The sequence below is a fragment of the Leiobunum rupestre genome, chromosome 11 (assembly GCF_980474605.1).
Source record: "Leiobunum rupestre chromosome 11, qqLeiRupe1.1.hap1, whole genome shotgun sequence".
NCBI lineage: Eukaryota > Metazoa > Arthropoda > Arachnida > Opiliones > Sclerosomatidae > Leiobunum > Leiobunum rupestre.
Window position 1 is genome coordinate 41931792 of NC_143394.1, and position 18331 is coordinate 41950122.

At 37.2% G+C, this 18331-nt stretch overlaps 1 protein-coding gene and 1 non-coding gene across 2 annotated transcripts; one reads left to right on the top strand and one right to left on the bottom strand.

Annotated features, from left to right (window-relative positions):
* The first annotated feature begins 1011 nt into the window (after positions 1-1011).
* Positions 1012-1174, top strand: LOC149922873 (U1 spliceosomal RNA). The gene has a single exon (XR_016477476.1). It is a non-coding gene; the product is annotated as a U1 spliceosomal RNA (small nuclear RNA).
* A 2160-nt stretch (positions 1175-3334) lies between these two features.
* Positions 3335-18071, bottom strand: LOC149922874 (sodium-coupled monocarboxylate transporter 1-like). The gene is made up of 15 exons (XM_090162700.1): positions 18011-18071; positions 16030-16209; positions 15783-15965; positions 14570-14635; positions 12728-12847; positions 12090-12241; positions 11281-11421; positions 11087-11171; positions 10485-10535; positions 7154-7361; positions 6918-7072; positions 5805-6010; positions 5124-5221; positions 3575-3659; positions 3335-3519 (listed from the first exon to the last, which is right to left on the bottom strand). The coding sequence occupies exons 2-15, from the start codon at positions 16195-16197 to the stop codon at positions 3438-3440; spliced, it is 1800 nt and encodes a 599-aa protein (XP_090018826.1). The 5' UTR covers positions 16198-16209; positions 18011-18071; the 3' UTR covers positions 3335-3437.
* Positions 18072-18331: the final 260 nt, after the last annotated feature.

Consider the following 18331-nt stretch of genomic DNA (forward strand, 5'->3'; position numbering starts at 1 on the left):
TCCTGCGAAACCGAAAAGCGGAAATGAAATAAAGACCCGCTATCTGTAAAATGGCCAATGTGGATTTTCTAATTCAGAGTAGTTGAAGTGTGAATAATTAGATAGGGTAGCTGGGTGGAGACTAATTTAACAAAAGAAGAATTTCACAATTTATTCTGCGGGGAAGTTTAAATTCTCTGACCCGCAAAAGCAAAATGTTAAAGAATGGAGTCATTGAAAAGGGACGTACGTTATATTACAATGGTACTTAACTTAATCTACTCCACACTCTATTGTGTAGCTTTGGGTGTAACTTCGATCGGACGTTTTATCAGGGTCATAGAGTAAGAACTGGTTATAACTTATAATAAACCACCTAGAGCACCATTACTGGCAAAGGAAATTTTATACACCTAGTTGGGAATTGGTTAGCGCTAAGACTATAAATAATTAAAGTTATTTAATGTAAATAAATTATGTTGCATTTTTAATTAATTTTAATTATTGTAATTCTGTATGTTTAAAGTTATTATCGCAAAATGCGACTCAAAAGTTGGCTAATTTTCCTTGTGGAGGGAGAGTTAAAATAATGGTTAGATTAAGTTGCGTGACAACCTTTAAGATTGAATAATATTTAATCTATATGAAATTAGTCGAGCACTAATAATTTTTACCTTGAAGAAAAAACTTACAATTAAGGAACACGTTACCTGCTTCCCACCATCAAATATTCGAAAACGGCGCCAAAACGGAATGGAGAAGGAGTATCGCTCAGCCCGTTGGGTAGAACTATTAAGACTCTTAGAAGGCGACATGCGAACGTTGAAAACTGTTAATAAAAGTAATTAAATTACTATTATTACAAAATAATTTTTAAATAGTATCTTTATTTTATTCTGGTTAACAGTTTAATACATACAATTTTTCAAAATTATGTATTTTTATTTAAAATTATCGTTTTAATAAAACGTCATGTACGCGAGATAGATTTTATCCAAACTGTATGAATTGCATGATTAGATGGACAATTTCATACTTACTTGGCGGGAAAATTTCCTGATCACGACGGGGAAAAATTTGGCGAGAGACGATTCCATTGCACTACGGTTTCGTTGACCGCCACCACGATCACAAAATGTGATTGATGGCCCGTGTAATTTTTGTTAGTGGGGATCTGCGTTCGCGCTAGTCCCTTACGAAATTAATATCTAAAAGTAAAACACTAATAAATAGGACGATTATTACGGAAAACAAGATGAAGATTCTTAATCTATATAAAACCAACAATGACATATTTAGAATGGGAATGAATTCATGTATTAATTTTAAAATTGATGGATTTACAGAAAATGTTGTAAAGTGAAAGATTAAAATTGAACGTCTTAGGACCTCGGAAGCCTTTTGAAAAACCACAGATAGAACATAACGTCCAGGCCAATTTTGAGTATGGCTTAGGCTAAGAATATGAATGTCCCATTCATCCTCCTAGGCTTAGGCCAAAGAATATAAAGCTTTATATTCTTTGCTTAGGCAGAAGATCGTCTAAGTTCAAGGTTCGTAAGTTTTCTTGACAATATTTTGCTGAAGTAAGTGGTTTTGTGTTTTAAACCAAAACTAGAGGGCCTCGTCTCTTGGCAGTGTTGACGGAATAGGTTTTCGTTCGAATTTTGCGCGCGAAAACTTTGGAATTTACAAGTAGAAGCATTGATTGACAGGGGGTGACAATCTTTATCGGCTGGCCAGAGCGACGGAGACGCTTTTAGTGTGAAAAAGAAAAGGACTGCTTTGGGAGTTTGAGGATTATAAATGGACAATAGATACTGCTTGAGACGAGTGTTTGAAAAAATCCGAAAACAATCTTCCATCTTTTAGTTTAGCCGTCCCTATTTTATCACGGACTTACATCAATAGCAAATCATTTCAATTTTAATTATAGTCTCATTTAAAGTCCAAATTAAACGAAAAATCATCACTTTAAGCCAAATTATTTGAAATACATTAAAGGCTTTAAGCAAAAACCGAGCTAATTACCAAAAGTGTGTAATCGTTTTCAAATGAATGTTAAGCGCGAAGTAAAAGCTCAGAGGGGAGGAGGGAGACCATGGACAGTGGATTTTAAGATCCACTGTCCATGGGGAGACAATGAAGTTCAAAACTAGAAATAGTGTCGCCTAGCGGGAGTTTCGATAACTAAGGAAGCACTGGGCAACGCTAGCAGGCTTGTTGATTTTTTCCCACTCAACGGAAACGCTACCGCCATCTATTTACAAACCAGAAAGTGTCAGTATCGTCCACCCTAGCGTAGCCTTTTATGTGGTCTATACTCGATAGCAGCATTCATTAAATCTTTAGCATTGGGAGTATAGGAACTAGCACACTTTTGATAAAAGCAACAATGATATATTAAACGAACAAGAAAAAGTTTATTTATAAATATAATAAAAAACAACTTTAGTAGCAATAGACCCATAACAAAAGAGTTGCCGCAGACGAGGCTTAAGTGAGACCTCTGGACGGAACATCCTGTTTGTGCCGTTTTGAACCACTTGACCGCCATTGAAATATACAGGCGCAAGTAAGGAAACGGATGTTCCATACAAATGCCGAGTTGCCAGGTAAAAATGATAATTTTCGGCCCCCCCAACTTTCCTCATGGGTCTATTCATGCGGTCTATTACTTTATTTTGTAAATTGAAAGAATTGACGTATTTGATGACTTTAAAGGAATAAAGTTTTAAATGTACAGGACAGTTCTACAATATTTGTATTTGATGAGTCAATTTCAAATATCTAACTCTAAAATTAAATTAATTACAATAACTTAAAATTACGATTCTTTTTGGCATAATAACTCAAAAACTACTGGTCGTATTACGATCGTTGAAACTTTGACAAATTAATTCCACATTGAAAAATCTTAAATTATTCTTGAACGGTTGAACCCCAGAAAATGTTACTTGTTTATATCGAAAGGTTATCGTTCGATTGTGTCAATAATTTCCTAGACAATAGAAAATCCCATGAAAAATGAAAATAGCTCATTTAATACGTTAATTATTCTTCTACAAAATGGTGAAAACCGTCTATTTTTAATTGTTTTAGTTTTTCTGCAGCTAGTTCAAAATCACAACCAGGTTTACTGAGATTACTACTAACTTCCCCTTCAGCCCATCTGCCATCATAAATTATTTGTTCGTATTGCTTTTATTTTTGTAGAACAAATTTCATGGTTTGCTTCTTTGTGTGTAGATGGCGGTATTGCTCCAGAAATCAATAAGGGCGCGCGAGGTTAAAAGACGATTTTATTTTAGTGTCGTAGTGTTTTTTGAGTGATTAGATTTTAACGCAATTTAACTGTAGATAAAATATATTTTATTATTCATATAAAAATGTTCTAAAACAGTAGTTGGGGCTTTTAAATTTACTTTTTTTCTAGTGTTAATAATACAGGGAATTTATCATATTTTTTGGGGCATAGTTTTCAATCTAATATCCGTGTCATGTCCGTTAGCCACTTCTTGACTTATCGATTTGATTTTCCTGTTCAAGAAATAAAATTAATTTAATTACTTTAAAAGGGGTCAGCAGTACGTACTCTTTCTTTTCGGGTTTCTTAATCCTCAAGTGGTGGGGTACCACAAGTTGATTCAATAATCTGGGATCAGGAAATTCTTCGTTGCCTTTTTGAAAGATATTATTTAATAATCACGTGGGTCTAAAGCGTATAAGTTGGTTCCGGAATTCATCGAAATAGGAGTAATACACGGTGAATCATAAAGGTTGCTAGAGACGCTAATATAGGTTTGCTCGCGCGGACGTTTTTGAAGCCTTAAAATACGAGACAAAAAGAAAGTGGTAGGGTCTGATGACTACGTCACTAAAACAATCGATTAGAGTTTCAGACGTAATAATGTACGCTAAAAAATATCAAAAATACATTGGTTGGGTAGTCAAAAGTCAGAGCAAATATAATCCGAGGACATAATCCAACTTTCTTAAATTGTAACGTTGGTGTCAGACCCTTGAAACATAAAAGAAAAAAATTTACCATTTCAAATCAAGCGTGAGCACCCCTTGACTTTTTACCGCTCTTATTTAGTTTCATCTTTGCACGATAGGTAGCGCCATTGGTTAATTTTTAGCCTCACCCCAGCCTTTACGCTGAGCGTTTACCGGGCGGAGGGGAAGACAATTTCCTAATTTTGCCCTTCCGACGACAGCAGGCGCTGAAGGGTCTAACCAATGAAAATTGTACACAATAAAATGCATGACTTTTGACGTGTTGCGTTCTCCTTGTGTGGGGTGCTGTGTTTAATGCTCCTAGATACCAGTGACGAACCTTTGTGGTTAATCAAAAAGGTTTTTTTCATCCCCCCCCCCCGAATAAAACTCTGGCGTAAAAGTCCCCGCTGAATAGTCAATTTATTGGTAAGCGACCACTGAGGCGACAAATATGAACGACACTTCCATTAATGGGTTATGACAAACTATCTCAGGTGCGATACCCGTTTGAGCTCTTGATTTCTCAGCGACCCCTGAGGCCATAATTACGATAATAAAGAACCTTGGGCCCTTGACTTCTCAGCGACCACTGAGGCCATAATTGCGATAATAAAGAACCTTGGGCCCTTGACTTCTCAGCGACCACTGAGGCCATAATTACGATAATAAAGAACTTTGGGTCCTTGACTTCTCAGCGACCCCTGTGGCCATAATTACGATAATAAAGAACCTTGGGCCCTTAACTTCTCAGCGACCACTGAGGCCATAATTACGATAATAAAGAACCTTGGGCCCTTGATTTCTCAGCGACCACTGGGGCCATAATTACGATAATAAAGAACCTTGGGCCCTTGATTTCTCAGCGACCACTGGGGCCATAATTACGATAATAAAGAACCTTGGGCCCTTGATTTCTCAGCGACCACTGAGGCCATAATTACGATAATAAAGGGCAGGGGGGAGGCTGCTATTATGGCCTGTACCATCTTGTTAATTATATATTAGCTTCGCTGGAATGGCAACTGATTTCACTTCGAACCCAACAATTTCTGTAACGTACTGCCTTTGCACAAGTTAGTCTACGACAAATCGGCAGTTGAATACTCCTATCTTGATCAATCACTGTTTGGTTTAATACGTACCCCACCATAGACTAAATATCAACGCTAGTACAACTGTCATCCCAACTCCTATGGCCCCGAACCACATGAAGGATATTTTGTACAATGGGAAAATATCTCTGTTATTTGGAAAAATAAATGTTAATGGTCATTTAGCGCGAATGTTGTCAGATAGCTCAGTGCCGTCTTTCCCATTGGGCAAATAGGGCACTGCCCTAGGGCCCCAAGATTCTGGAGGGCCCCATTTTCAACTTTTGTAAGGTGAAAAAGATGAATCTTACAAATATTGTTTTCCACATTTTTTAAATATTAGTATTGTCTATTTACATTTTACAAATTTTTAAACTATCTAAAACATGTCTTTTCGTGATATAGACGGTGTAGACCGTCGCATTTTTTTATTTGAACCAATATTTGAAGATTAGGGCGACGATGGACTTTGCATTGGAGGTTCAAAGCCTAGTTTTTCTTCTGCCTGCCCCCCTTTAAATTAGGCCAACATGTTCAGCGGTTGGCCTACCACCGGGGTATTTGTGCTCCAATAAGTTAATTTAAAGGGGGACAGGCAGAAAAAAACCTAGGCCTTTAAGAAATTGTCTGGAATTATTAGGGGCCCCGCGTATCGCTTTGCCCAGGGGCCCCCAATCACGTAAAGACGGCCCTGAGATAGCTGTACGAGCGATCTAGATTTTTGAAGTTTACTTGTTCGGATGCTCATTTAGCGTGTGGTTCATGGGGGCAGGAGTAGTTTCGTAACTCGTATGAGTTCCATTGAGCAGTAAAGAACTGTTAGCGGGACATCCTGCGGTGGACAGAGGCAAATGTTTGGACTTTAACGGGTTCATTTGACTTCCGATGGCCAGCCACATCATGAAGACTATGGTGATTATCATGGCCAATTTGCAAACCTGAAAATACGGAATATTGCATTCTATAAATTTCTAGCTAAGCCAGCGAAAACTTCACAAAGACTATATAGTGTTACTTCAGTACGACATGCAACCATTGGTTTTAATAATTAGGCTCAGTCCTTTCTAGAGGTCGGGGATGGTTAACTTTTATTCAATAGATAAAGCTCTCAAAATTATTCGTAAAACGTTTTGATCAAGTAAATTACATTTCTGTATTATCCGATTAATTTTTTGATAAATTTGTAAAATTCATCGGAAAAACGACGTTTTTTTCGATAAAAAGCTCAAATTTTACGAATAATACATGTTTTTTAATCATTTTCCGAAATATTAACCGGTAAATTTCTTTGTTTAATTTTTTTCCCGAAAAAAATCAATTTAAACATGGATAATGATTAACCGTCCCCGACATCTAAGTCCTTTCTGATTGCAAAAGGGCCAACCATAAGGCGATTTTGTACATATCTTATGACGTTATTCTTTGGGCTGCTCTGAGTGTTCCGAAAAGAGTTGCATTTTACTTAGCTATGCAGTAAAAACAACATAAAGTAAAGTAAATAAATAAAAAATTAACTGACAGTTTTAAAGCGGAGTAATAATGTTTTATTACTTTGAAAATTGATGGATTTTATGGAAAATTAAGAAATATATTTTAGGATTAATGACTAAAATTTTGTTTAAACTTTAGGGAAAAATTGTAAAACCATGCTATGTCTATATTTAATATTTAGCCTAATATGGCACTCTAAATACTGATTTTCTCATTGGTTAATCCCTCTGGCGTGTTCGATTAAAATTAATCGAATCCAGGGGCAGTTGAGAGCAGTTTCGGAGACATCCAAAGAAAAACGCCATACGCGAAGAGACTACATTTATAGAATGGTCAATATAGTTTAGGTTGTACCTTCGCGTTTGTTCTTGGCGCGAACATGCCCAGTAGCATGACCCCGCAAAGAGGTCCGGCGGACGCGGCCACCACGCTGGAGTAAGTCTTGATGGCTCCACCAAGATAGGGTATCCCGAAACTGACCAGTATGGCCATGATACCGTAGAAGGCAGCTGCGAATTCATACGAGACAGTTTTAATATTTGGGTATTTATTATTGAATGTAAGTTAGGCAGAAACCATGTCACACCTACTCAAAACTTTGCAAATGAAGATGTTCCTCTTCTCGCTGTTCGTTAATTTGGGGAAAAACGGCTTCAGGTAGTCCTCCAAGGTCAGAGCCGCGAAAGCGTTGATGTAGGAAGAGAATGTACTCAAAGATCCACTGACAATCCCAGACAGGGCGATACCCGCCAGTCCTGGAAGGCCCTTCAACATGATCCCGATAGCGTACACTAGAATCTAAAAGTCGTAGCGGGATTAATAGCAGTGGTGGCCTAACGACCAGTCTTGGAAATAGCACACGTCCACTGGTCCAAAACTAGTTTATTAATTGCTTGAACCAGTTTTTCAATTAAAAAACTGCTGGTCACTGGTCCGTTTAATAACTAACTTTTTTTATGGGAATAGTTGATTTTATAAAATGTCTTGACGCATGCCCAACTTGTTGAAATGTTGCCCTGGAATAGTTCAGCCAATGCCTAAGAATGGTTTCATAAGCTCTTTAGTGGGAGAGAAAACGAATCCACAGCTGAAGCGGGAAGGCAACATCTCAACAATATGGCCAAGGTTATTTTATAAAAAGAACTATTGAGGCGGGACCAGTTTTTCAATTAAAAAACTGGGGGTCACTGTTCCGTAGCGACCAGTTTAATAATTCACTTTTTTATGGGAATTGAGGCGGGACCAGTTAAAAAATTCAAGCTTTCGTCCAATTTCTACTCCGACATTTTTCTTTCTTACACAATAAACGTCACTCTAGAGCAGCGGTTCCCAAAAGGTGTTCCGCGGAACCCTGGGGTTCCGTAAAAGGGTCACAGGGGTTCCAAGAATTCGCAGCGCGGCCATCTTTGTTTGTGTCAAGAGTTTAAAATGAGTAAAAAAAATGAGTTGGGGTTCCGCCAGAATTAGGTGAATAATTGAGGGTTCCATAGCAAAAATAAATTGCGAACCGCTGCTCTAGAGAGTCTAGTAACGACGCCAACTTCCGAGGTAAGCGGCTAAATTTTACCGTCTGCTACAGTCAATTTAAAAAGTCATAACAACGTTTTTTCTTAAATAAACTTATCAAAATAGAGGCAAACGATGCAAAAATTATATTAAAATGCGAGTATTAATATTTATAAAGTCAAATTTACGAATAACGATGAGGAAAAACTAATAGCGTCTGCTTTAGCCGCTACCTATCTAGGTTTCAATGGTGAACCAAAGCCTAAGGGGGCGTAGCATTCGTTATCTTTATTTGTATACCCCCGTACCGTAATTTAATACATAATAGTTTTCGGTCGCAAATAATCGGAAATGTGTCAGACCATGTGAAAATTCGTGATCGGGTGAAATTTAGTACAGTCAAAGCTATAGGCCGAAGGGGGTAGCAACGGAAACCTCCTTGTCTAAGCTACTGCAAATAACATAAGTTCATAATTAAGCTTCAAAAGTGCGTCAATATCAGTGCCTCTAGGGAAAAAAATGTGCAACTTCAACTTCAAATTTCAACACGCGCTCCATACACGCTTCGAACTTAAAAATATCGCCATCTGCTTTAGTACTTTTGGATTTAAATGCATTTAGGCTAAAGCTTTGAGATAATTTTGAATGAGCAGACAGCTATCACAGATTCAGTTTAAAACTCGACCGGTAGGAATTGTTACTTCTCACCAAAACTTAAACTAAGCCTACGACGATAAGGAAAAGGGCGAATATTTAGGCCTAATGACTTACACCAAAAATGTGTAGTCAATAGCAGTGGCGCCGCCAGGATTTTTTCCCACGTAGGCACTACAATTTGGGGCCCCCTCTTGCCCACCAATTTTTAATATATTTACTTTAACCATAAGCAACATAATAAACATAAGTATGACACTACCTATTTACCTAATGCATTTTTTTAATAATGGTCTGTTTCGCCATTGTAAATTATTATGTGACTAAAGACTAATAACTCTCGGCGAATTCCTCTTAGTCTTTGGAAATCGCCGAGTGATACAGCCAAGGCCCATTAAAAATTGAAATGCTTTCAAAAATGTAAATAACGCTTACTTTGTGTGAAAATATGTATGCATTATTATTATATAAGGAGATAAAAATATCTATTATAAACATTAGCTAGTTATTTTCGAATTTAAAACATGTGTTTTCGCTGGTATGAATAACCATCTGAAACTATACTACTACTAAAACTAACAAAGTTTCTTTGTCAACTTATATACAGGGTGATTCAATAGTCAGTACAGAAATTTCTGGTGGTCGTAGGGGATGAGCTGATAAGTATGCAGGTTTTAGTCGCGTTTCTCTGCGACGAGTTTAAAGAGCGCTAGAGGGCTTCAAAGTTTGATCTACTACCCCCTGGAAGTAGGCTGCCGTAAGCACGCACCCACGAAGCAGGGAAATAACTATTTCAGGGCTTATTACCTACCCATTCGAAACAATCAAGACATTGAACGGCATCGCTAGTCATTATAGTGGACCCAAAATATCGTTTAATAGATCCAGATTGGCTCTTAATTAGAGTCTCTTCCATTTTGCGTTTTCTCCGCAAGTTGGAAACCAGACGGGGTTTTTCTCAAACTCATTTTAAACTAGGTTGTCTCAAACGTGGTCTCAAAATTAATTTAATCCTACACTATTTTACAATATTTATATATATATATATAATTCAACTATGATCGCGAGTTCTAAATTGCTGCTTTATCGTACGAAAACAGACTGGAAAATGAAGATATATGAAAATTGTAAGGGATTTTTGAAATAGGCTCTACAAATCTAAAAACAGACTGTTAACAAAAAAGAGAAAGTGAGTCACCCTTTTTTTCTTTGAAATAATACACTACATGTCTACATCTCTGCCACTGACGGTCATTTCAAGATGGCTTGTTGTTTGTTTATTTTTCTCTCTGTCGCACCTGTGCGATTTCGTGTTTCGTCTAGGCACGCTCATAACTCACAAGAAGTGACGGCCGCGTAAGGCACACGTTGCGTTTTTGCTTACGCGCTTACCCCCTGGTATTATACAATGGGTATTATCCTTTTTAAATGGGTAAATATGTGCATTAGTTGATAGTCACAAGTTTGAAAATTTTCAGCAATTTCTCTATTAATTCGGCAACGGAAAATTTACCAATATGAAAAAATAGGGCCCCCTTTTTTTAATAAATTTGGGGCCCCCCTCTAGTTTTCCACGTAGGCACATGCATACTCGTGCCTATTGCTGGCGGCGCCACTACTAGTCATCCTCGAAATGACTCTCAGTAATGGAAGATAGCAAACTGACACACTTACGTGTATCATATTTATCAAATTATAGTAATAGAATGGAGGTCACGTCTCTTTTTGACATGGGATTGATATCTATTAAAGGGGTCGCACCTGATCAGACGATTTCACTCCGGAAGAAGGATCGGACATCGGGTCGCAATCCTGCAGGGTTTGGGAAATTAAAACAATTATACTTTTTATTTCGAAAAGCAAATATTAACTTACAATTAGACGACCCGAGGTGTAGCGCACCGATTATGTTCAAACTCGGGGGTTTGGTAGACCTTAATGTAACTTGAAAAACCCTAAAGGTAAATGTCTTCATAGGCAACCGTTTGGCCATGGCAACCAAAAATGTTTTTGACAACACAAAATGAAAATTTTCCCATTTAATATAACATGGGAATCTGACCAATTTTAATCAATTTCAAACTTTTTCATTATTTTTTTTATTTCTATTTTCTATTTTTAGCATTTTCAAATATTTAAAAAATTTTGCGGGGAGTACCCTTAAAATCGGTCAGATTACAATGTTATTTTCAATGGGAAAATTCCATTTTGTGTTGTCAAAAACATTTTTGGTTGCCATGGCCAAACGGTTGCCTATGGAGACATTTCCCTTTTTCAAGTAACATGAAGGCTTACCAAACCCCCGAGTTTGAAAACAATCGGTGGGTTACACCTCGGGTCGTCTCCTTATTAATGCGCAATACCTTGAATTTGGAGTAAATAGCAAAACCGGCGAAGATTAGCAACACTTTGTAAACTAACATCAACCCCGTACTGATGTAGACAGACCTGTACGCGTTTTAAATATATAATCAGTTGTGTCAACAATTAATGTCAAAGTAATATGGGTTATAGTGTATGAGTAAGTTACGCCTTTTACGAAAACATAATGACAAACCTCTGTGCAGCTTTCGCGTCCCTGACGCTCAGTAATCTTTGTACACCGGCTTGATTTGTGCTGTAGTTTTTAGCTGCCAGCAGAAAACCCGAAGTACACAGGGCCCAAACAGAGTACCTCGTGTCTTCGCTTTCGTGCAAACTAGGCGCAGATGTTTTATTAATGTATAGTTACCATTTTACTTATTAAACCAATCTATAAATGCCTCAGCCCATTTAAATATTAAACTAACTATCATTTTTGGTTGCCATGGGAAAACTAAAGCCCATTGCAATTTTCATACTACCATAAGGTCTACCCAACAAAATCGGTGATAACCACCTCGGGTAGTCTCCTTGTAAGTGCTATTTATCGTGGATCAGTGAATTTAACATTTATGCCATCAATTTTAACAGATCTATGCTAGGACTGATTTTCTCTTAGGTTCAGAAAGAGTTATATCACTTTTCTGGCAAACCTGCAAACCTAATTGCTTGGCTAATATGTAGATTTGAGTAAAAAACGACAATCATTTATGATTTATCGGTTACATTTTTAAACAAATCATTGTATATAGTGCAATAACTATATCTCTTTGATTGCATGAATTTTCCTTGTGGAATATCGCTATGGTTTGAAATATACGTTCTTCGCGTAACCTTAATTATATACAAACAAATAAACAATTTCAATTGTTAATGTTTTAACCAAAAAGTAGTCAAGTTGCAAATCCTACCAAAAAACGATATATAGTCTTTGTGAAGAGCTTGATTACCTTGAAATTTATGGTTTTTTGGAAACTGCTATATTATTTCCCCCTATTAACTTACTCGAAATGCAGTCTTTGTCCTTTGTAATTTTGCACGCAAGTTTCGACAATACCGCCAGCGTCGTATATCCCGAACCCCATAATCAGTCCGAAACAGGTGAACATCAATATGGTTTGTAGCACATCCGTCCAAATCACGGCTTTATATCCACCCTTGAAATATAAAAGAAAATAGCGAGCTTACACGTGGTATAGCTGCACACGCACTGAGGGTGCTCTTTTGCGATTAAAGATAAATTATTTAATAACCATACTAATACCAACATCTTGGTATCTTTTAATTTCTTGTTAAAGTTACGGTAACTTTTTAATATTCGAAAAATAAAATTATGATAGAATATATTTGTAATTGTTATTAATAATAATAAAATTATTTGGGTGAGAATTTAGCTTCATTAAAGGTTTCTAAAATGTTTCATTAATAGTTTGTCTATAAAATGTGCTCCTTTCTTTAACGCAATGGGCGATAATTTGGGCTATTTTAAAAATAAAATTCGAAACGATTTGAAACCGTCATTTATACGTGACCACCACTAGAATACGTGAAGGGAGAACTTGTAGGAGTGCACAAGTAGCTCTATTGTGTACAGTTTGGACACCGACACATTTTCTACGCGAGCATAAAAATACGGGACTTACCAAGACGCAATAAAAGACGCAAACTGCTCCCGTGACGCTGCTGGTCAGCATGTACGGAATGCCGGTAACCGTGGTTAACGACAAAGCTGGGATGTATAAAACTACACCCAAATAGAACGCCTAAATGGGGGATTTAAATTATAAAGAAGTCAATAAAATATTTGCCGGAGAGAAGTATGCATCTTCCTATACTGACAGTATTTTTTCGCTGGAAATATTTAAACACGTTTCGGACAGTACAGTGCTTTTCTAAAACTATTTAGTCGGTGAAATACAATTTATAAATATCAATAGGCAAGGTTAAGTATACATTTTACATTATTAGGTGAAGTAAGACACCGGAGTTACATTTTATGCAGAAATGGCTGGTTATTACTAGAGCAAAATGCCAGCGCCGGAACAAAGTAATGGAGATACTAGAATGTACTGTCACTACTAGTGTCGTGACGAAGCTAGAGGTCCTTATTATTCCATTGTTAGACTTGACAACTAGTATTTATGAAATTGGTAGTCTGAACAACAAGTATTTATGAAATTGGTAGTCTGAACAACAAGTATTTATGCCATTGGTAGTCTGTACAGCAAGTATTTATGCCATTGGTAGTCTTGGCAACAAGTATTTATGACATTGGTAGTCTTGGCAACAAGTATTTATGCCATTGGTAGTCTTGGCAACAAGTATTTATGCCATTGGTAGTCTTGGCAACAAGTATTTATGCCTTTGCTAGTCTTGACAACAATAATTTATGCCATTGGTTGTCTTGACAACAAGTATTTATGCCACTGTTAGTCATGACAACAATTAGTATTCATTCCAATAGTGGTAGTCTTGACAACAATTAGTATTTACAGAAATCCATACCTCTACTTTACGAAGCGTGTTTTTAAAAGCACGCGTCGTCTGCTTAGAGGACGACAAACACGGTTACGTCACTAAAGGCGAAAGTTTCTTCTTAGATCCTCATTGTGACAAGTTTAATGACAAGGGCAATAAGGCCGCGACGGCTAGCTTCGACTCAATAAAGAATAAATCACCGTTAGGTCTAATATTTTTTAGCATTGCTACTCGTTGATTTTAAATGTTAACCCTCTCGGTCGCGGCCATTTGCTTTAGTTAATAGAAATTAGGTCTCGTTGGTGGTCTGGTCGAAAAACCAGGTGCAGCTGTTTATCCAGACGGGTCTTTTTCACTCAACGTATAATTAACCACTGGAATGAGCTCCCCTCTGCCGTCAAAACTAAATCATCGGTTGGTTCTTTTAAATCACGTTTGGACAAGTTTCGGGGCTGGACGTTCTAGTCATTCTCCATTTCCCCCTTGTTTTATATTATTGTATAGTGTGTTGTACTATTCACCGCTTAATCTCTTTAGCTTTCCCAATTAACCTGTTCTTGTCTGTACATAATTTTTATACCGTTCCGCTTAGTTTTCTTATTATCGGTATTATTTCCCGTCTCATCAACCCCTTGCCCCCTTTGTTTATTTTTTATCTATATCTCTGTCTTGTGTTGGTAATCTTGTTTTGTATTTTTTTGTTTTATGTTAATATTGTTTTTGAATGCTTGGTGTACGTAATGTTAGTGCGTACTCAGGAGCCCAATAAGTGTATTTCACTTTCTCTATCCTGACAATAAAGTATTATTATTATTGTTTTTAACTTTTTTCATTCTTAATTCTTTTTGAAGAAATCCAGTCAGGATTTCGATTTCTTGGAAAGTGTAAGGGATTTATTTCAGTGTCGGACCCCTCACGCGCGATGGTGTGAAGGTACATATTTTATTTGTATAGCCGAAATAGATACTTCTCTCTTACATATACGACATACTTCTGATCATACTTACATTACCGGCTAAATAAATAAACGAGAATAGTAACCTCATCGTCCGGTCATAACGTAGTTCCAAATACTGGTCATTGAAAAGAAATAGTTTAATATTTTTTATTATAAATAATTAAGAATGCATTCAGGTACTATGAACATAAGGTAAAATTATTAGTCATGGTAGCAGAAGTTCGTTTACTTGTAATCACTAAATGCGCGTATAAATGGTCTGTGTATAAGAATGTCACGAAAGCAGACAAACTTTAAAATCCACGCAGTCTCATATTCTTAGGTACCTCAATTCATTCTTGTAACAATATCCACGACAGGTTCATAAATTTGTTACAGCTCCACAAGATGGATTTATGACGGACGCGTTGATCTCTTGTTACTGGGGGGAACACCTTTTGGGTAGGTTGAAACTCGTTCTTGACGTCACAAGGTGCCGAGGAAAGGGGGAAGAGAAGGACTGCCGTGTGACTAAGTCAGGCACTACGAGAAAAGACAGGGGAGCGACATCTTGTGACGTGAAGTGCATCTCTGCACTGTTGGAAATATTTCCTATCCTATACTAAATAAGCCTGGTGACTGGCCCGTCACGCCCATAGATATATGAAATAGTATAGATCCACAATTCTACGAGGGACTGGTACGGAAGTGACAGCTAGCTCTGGATGCGATACGTTATAGCGCCATCTTTCCACCAAAAGCAAAACCATGACACGTGACTTCAACTCCACGTTATCTCTTGGGCTATCAACATTATTAGGCTTAATCTACCGCGTTTTTTTTCAAATACTAATTTTGGTCACCGATAGATGACACTATTACGTAGCGCATCCAGAAAATATTTTCAAATACTAATTTTTGTCACCGATAGATGGCACTATTACGTAGCGCACCCAGAAAATATTTTTCAAATTCTAATTTTGGTCACCGATAGATGGCACTATTACGTAGCGCACCCAGAAAATATTTTCAAATACTAATTTTTGTCACCGATAGATGGCACTATTACGTAGCGCACCCAGAAAATATTTTTCAAATTCTAATTTTGGTCACCGATAGATGGCACTATTACGTAGCGCATCTAGAAAATATAGGTCTTCTGCTAACTGTCTCTTCCGTGTTCTTCCCAATGGCCCCTATGCAGCGTAAGGTATCTATGCTCTTTTATATATCTATGGTCACGCCAAACAAGCCCACTTGATATCCGCTTAGGTTATCCTTACCTCGTACACGCTGACGTACTCCATTTGATGAAATACGGGAACTATGAAGATCGCCACGACTATTTTACCAGCCGCGCTGGCCATAGTAGAGAACTGGTACTGCGCTCCGTACAAGTACATCTCCCCGATTCCCCCGGCCATCGAAATCGCGGACATAATGGTGGCCATGATAGAAAACGATACCTTTATAAAATTTCGAAATATAAAAAAAGTATGCCGATAATTTTGTTTGTAAATTGAGATTTACTGGTATGACTGCCATGTTTCGATTGGCAAGCAAATAGTTGACCACCGTGTCTTCCGGTGCACCCTTCTTTTTGCGACCGGTTATAACTCCGATCAAGGCACAGATCATCATGGTGATGCAGAATATCACGTAATCCCAGATGGTCAAGTATGCTGGTCCCACCTCCATGCTGAGCGTTTTCTTAAAAATATAAAGACAATTTCATTGGAGAGACAGTGTTGCCAGTTGATCGGGTTGGGCTTCTTTAAAAAGTACGATACTTGGGCGAGAGGCGAATTTTGGGGCATGTTTTGGTGGGAATAACACTAATTTATTAATTTATTCAACGAATGTCGCTAGGATATTATGCTGAAATAATTTAATGGGCAACATTTTGAAAATTGATTATTTTTATGGCCAAGGCTTACCGCGAAATGCCGGATTAACCAATAGGCCGAATAGGCCTGGGCCTAGGGCACCAAGCCTACAAGGGGCACCAAGAGGGTTCGAGAAAAATAAAAGTACAAAACTTTCATCATTTGCTTTTCACAAAATATTTTCCGGAGTAATTTTAGTAAATGCGTCCACCCCTATGAACCAAAATCGTTTGATTGTCACATTCTCTGACGGGCTGCCGTCTAGCCCCTGACGACATACTAAATCTGGCAGCAAAATGAATTTTCCTTCCATTTCTCAATTATAAATTGAGGAAGCGCCTAGCTCGCTTCGCTCGCTATTGAAAGGGGGCATCAAAATTAACTTGGGCCTAGGGCTCCATAAAGTTTTAATCCGGCCCTGACTTTGTAAAATATAAAAACTCCTCTTTTCGATTGAACGAAAATAGGTCAAAATGTTATTTATTATTATCAAGTTATAATGTAGTAGTAGTAGTTAGTAGTGATGTTTTTTGAATATTTAATTGGTGCCTGTTAAAATGAAACGTTTTGTGGATTGAGTCAACGACTAACGCCTGTGTCCTGATTGGCTTAAATGATTACGCAGAAATGAGCCGCCTATTCCTGGTTTAAATGAATATATTCGTAAATAAAAATCATGCTAATATCGTCATTTTGATTATTAACCGAAACGAGTCTAGGTGGCGTAACTGAGCTAGCTTCTCCGAGGTAGCTCCCTGCTACAGACAAATTAAAATGTCATAAGAACGTTTTTTCTTATATAAAATTATCAAAATATAAACAAATGATGCGCAAATTATATTGAAATGCAAATATCATTATTTATAAAGTCAAATTTACGAAAAACGATGAGGAAAAATTAATTGCATAGATCTGCTATAGCCGCTACCTATATAGAATGTTGTCATCTGATACGATTTTGAAAACTTTTAACGTCACAGCTGTAGTGATAATAGTGGCCGCCATGACAGTTACCGTTTTTTATCAATAGGCAAATTACAATGTTGACGTAGCAGGGTTTCAGACGACAACACTCTATAGGTTTCAACGGCGAACCCAAGGGGGCGTAGCGATAGTTTTAGGTCACGAATTATATTTTTATCGCTGTAAAAAAAAACAGGAATTATTTTTAATATTCGGAAAATAAAATTTTATTAGAAAATATTTTCTTATGTTAATAATAATAATAATAAATTTATTTTGGGTATAAATTGATCGCATTTAAATAATGGGCTCATTTATGTAACAGATTGGTTTATTTTTTAATATACGATTCTGAGCGACTTTTTGGGCTAGTTTTATTTCCATTTGGGCTACACGTACCGTCACTTAAACCTGGCAACAAGAACAAATTATTATGCTTAGTATTTGAAAGTAATTTTCCCCACCACCTCAAAGTCTGTTATTATTCTGTTCTGTCATGCGTTTTCCCCATTGTATCCTCTGGAAAACCGAACGCAATGATGCTTTTATAGCCTTGATGCGCGCTTTACGTATAACACACGATAGAATATTAATTTTAACTTTCTCAAGGTAGGCACGCGGGGGAAAATAGCTTAACCGCGAAAGAGCGTGAAATACCTTACCGTGTAACAGTAGTATTTACAGTTTCCAGCGCGGCAATTTACAAAGTACGAATTAAGTAACTTTCTGAACTAAAGAGAATTTGGGAAAACAGCCAATCGTATTATCTAGTATCATCGTCCACTTTATCTACTCGAATTACCAGAGAAATTTAATGTGGACATTAACGTCATATTAATAAAATTATAAATAGTATAAACTATCTGCACTTTCTGATAAATGACTTAGAGATATCGTTGTACTAATTGCACACTGAATTTGAGAATTTATGATTCGTGGTTATTTGCGATAGCTTGTATAAAGAACGAACAAACAACCTCAAT

Coding starts and splice junctions, on each gene's coding strand:
- LOC149922874 (XM_090162700.1), bottom strand. CDS start 16,197: ATGGAGGTGGGACCAGCATACTTGACCATCTGGGATTACGTGATATTC. Junction 12,242..12,727: donor GCGTCTTTTATTGCGTCTTG/GTAAGTCCCGTA, acceptor TTATATTTCAAG/GGTGGATATAAAGCCGTGAT. Junction 3,660..5,123: donor GATATTTAGTCTATGGTGGG/GTACGTATTAAA, acceptor TCTTTCAAAAAG/GCAACGAAGAATTTCCTGAT.